This window comes from Echinops telfairi, unplaced genomic scaffold (assembly GCF_000313985.2).
Source record: "Echinops telfairi isolate 266 unplaced genomic scaffold, ASM31398v2 ScPeMD7_655;HRSCAF=1070, whole genome shotgun sequence".
Taxonomy (NCBI): domain Eukaryota; kingdom Metazoa; phylum Chordata; class Mammalia; order Afrosoricida; family Tenrecidae; genus Echinops; species Echinops telfairi.
In genome coordinates this window covers 23,179,983-23,183,110 of record NW_022104553.1, presented here as the reverse complement: position 1 = coordinate 23,183,110, position 3,128 = coordinate 23,179,983, and the positions used below count along the sequence as shown (strand labels likewise).

Genomic DNA, 3,128 nt, shown 5'->3' with positions numbered 1-3,128 from the left:
AGCCCGTCCCGCGGCGTGGCCCAGTGCCTCCGCGACCTGGTGGCCATGCAGTGGACGGACGGCGCCGGGGAGGCGGCGCCCGAGGTGCCCGACGGCGGAGGCTCGGGGCTGGAAGGCGAGCCGGGGCCCGGACCCCTGGTGCAACCAGAGAGGATGCGGGACCTGGGGACGGGCGACTCGGTTGGGGCGCGGCACGATGGAAGTCTTTGGAAAGGGACCTCGTTGGAGAAGGAGTGGGTGAGAGGGCTGGAGACTCGAGGGTGGAGAGGGGCGCCGTTAGGAAGTGAGAAGGGGCAGGAGTGGCAACCCAGAGACTGGAGGGGGCTGCCGTTCGAGAACCCCAAGGCAAGAGCCCTGGGCGCGAGCATCCCCCCGCGGGAGAACGAATGCGGGAGAGGGTCTGATATCAGATCCTGGAGAGGGGCCCCTGTGGAGGGCGAGAAAGACTGGGGACTGGGAGGTGACTTCTGGAGGGGCGCCCAGCCGGAGGAGCAGGGGCCACGTGGGCTGGAAGGGTATTCCCGGAGGATGGCCCAGCAGGAGGAATGGAAGACCAGGGCGCTGGAGACCACAGATGCCAGGGGGACCCCGCGTGAGTATGAGGGGCCCTGGAGTCTACAGGGCAACACCTGGAGGGGGGCCCAGTGGCAAAATGAAAGGGCCAGCAGTCCGAAGACCAAAGACCGGCCCGGGCCGCGGGTGGCAGAGGAGAAGGCCAGGGGGCTGGAGGCCCAAAGCTGGAGGGGCGACCATTTGGAAAGGCTTCAGGAGCTGGTGCATGAGAATGGAGACGCCGTGGGGCCCCGGTGGGGGCAGGGGAGAGGGTCCGAGGTTGGAGTCGAGAGGGGAGTGCCCCCGAGAGTCAGCAAGGGCCTGGAGGACATTGTTCTGGTTCAGCTGGGGGACACGGCGTTTCCAGGCCGGGAGAATGGCCGTGCTGGCCTAGCCCGATCTGTGGATCCCAAGAGTGGCATGGGAGGAGGGGTGGGGTGGAGGGACCCAGCAGAAAGGCGACAAGGGCTGGGGAACGGAGTCCCGTGCAACACTCCTGTAGGGGCTGTGTTCCAGGGGGAACCAGAATGGGCTACGGCAAGGAACGGATACCTGCCGGATGGAGGGGAAAGAGACAACCCACGGAAATCAAAGAGGCCACTTGGCCCCTCAAGAGAAGAGGGCCCGGACTGGGAGCCCTTGGCCAAGTTCCGAGCAGCCTGTGGGCCAGAGCTGGCCGACCTGGTGGCTGAGGAGCTGGCCTTCGCCAGGCAGCATGGGACCCGGGGTTTCCACTGGACGGGAACCGGCTTTGCGCTCAAGGATGGCACCTCAGACTTCCACCTGGACAGAGCCCTGACCCACTGCACTTGCTCCATCCATGCCGCCAGGCATCTGCCCTGCCGCCACCTCTTTGCTGCACGCCTCCTCACCGGGGCAGCCTTATTCCACGTGGACCTGCTCAGGGATTGCTGGGGGCGAGCCCCGGAGCCCTGACCCCTCAGGCCCGGGCCCACACCTCAGAGGTGAGGGCAACAGGTCAGGCTTCGATCCCAAAGATTAAACACGGTGGAGGCCAAGGAAGCCACGCCAATCCTTCTGGCCACCTCCTGGGGCAACCAAGGATCTCTTCTTTGGCACCTTGTCTCTCTGGATCAGAGGGCAAGCTGACATCGGCTGAGGAGGTCCTGATGCTACAGCTTTGGGGGACTGTACAGGCCAGGGTGGATTCTGGTGGCTTCCATCGAGCGAGGAAATGTTGGGTGACAGGTATAGACGGGGCCAGCCAGGCAAAAGGAGGCAGAAAGAGCCAAGGTAAGGTTGTGTGTGTCTGTGTGTTTAGTAAAGGACACAGGATTTGGGGAGAGTCAGGGACTGATTTAAGGTGTAAAGGGGGCAAAGGGCAAAAGACGGGAGAAAATAGAATAAGGAGAGAAGAGGGGGGAAAAATGGAGGAGAGACTGGGCTGAAATGGAGAGGGGAGAAGGAGGGAGGGAGGGAGGAGGCAAGCTCACTGCTATTGAGTTAATTCTACCTCAACGGAGAAGAGGAAGCAAGACAGAGACAAGTGATGGGGAGGGAAAAACACGGGGTGGGAGGTGGGGGGAAACACTGGTATTTGTCTAAAGGCTGGAGGCTTAGGGCCCCCTCCTCCTCTGGATGGTTTGTGGGGTGGGGTGGGGACCAGAACTGTCTGGACAGTTGACTTGTCACGTTTGGAATAAAATAGTGCTATTTTGGTTTTCATGCTGAGGTTCTAGCTTCTGGGCAAGGGCGGGAGGCTCCGATCCAGAGGGAAATGGAGGTGGTCCGGTGCCCCCACCCCCCGACTTTCTATTAGCAAGGCCTCTGGGGGCGAGATGGGATGGGAACCCCTCAGATGACCGCCCCCAACTCTGCATAGCTCAAACCTCAAATGCCCAGCATCCATCCACCCAGCTTGCCTGCAGCTAATGGTTACCTACTGTTGAGCTAGCTCTAACTCACGGGGACCTCTTGTGTAAACCCCTGTGGGGGACCAGCCTCCCCACAATCGAATGGGCCCAAGGGGACAGTTGTGTAATTGAGGGGTAAATTAAAGAGACATCTGACATAATAAAACATGCAAGGGCTCACTCACCTCTTCCATGATGACCGGAACCAGAATGAGACAGTACGGTACTTGATTCTCTTACAGATTTATGTAATCTCAAGCCAGCCACCGGTAAGCTCACATGAAAGAGGAAGGGGTTGTAATAGAGACCTGTAAGTGGCAGAAGGGAAAGCTAGGGGTGTTCACGCAATAGGAAGGGGAGGTGCTAGAGGCACACGTGACAGGAAGGCACGTAGGAACAAGATGGGCGGGCTCTAGAGTCAAGATGGCAGCCTAAACTTGGTTGTCTCTGAGTTGGCTTGACCTTAGACCTCTTTGAGCTCTTCTCCAGGGGAACAATCTGTGATCCTTATCAGAAGGGAGTGGACCCTACTGAGGATGGGAGAGAAAAAAATAGGGTCAGCTTGCTTTCGATGGCAGATAATCTTTAGTCAGCCTTCAAGCAGTTTACCTCCAAGAGTATAGTGAGAGACCGTGTGCTTGCCAACAGCACCTTAAGTTTGGCATTTTTATGGGGGGACATTGAGGGGAATGACTTTTACCT

The 3,128-nt window shown here is 59.2% G+C and overlaps 1 protein-coding gene across 1 annotated transcript in view; it reads left to right on the top strand.

Moving 5' to 3' along the window:
* Positions 1–1,909, top strand: part of ZSWIM9 (zinc finger SWIM-type containing 9) — a 14,175-nt gene extending 12,266 nt beyond the window's left edge. The window contains exon 3 of the mRNA XM_004710629.2: positions 3–1,909. Coding sequence (XP_004710686.1) covers positions 3–1,488 — 1,486 coding nt within the window. The 3' untranslated portion in view covers positions 1,489–1,909. The remainder of the gene's footprint in view (positions 1–2) is intronic.
* The last annotated feature ends 1,219 nt before the right edge of the window (positions 1,910–3,128 follow it).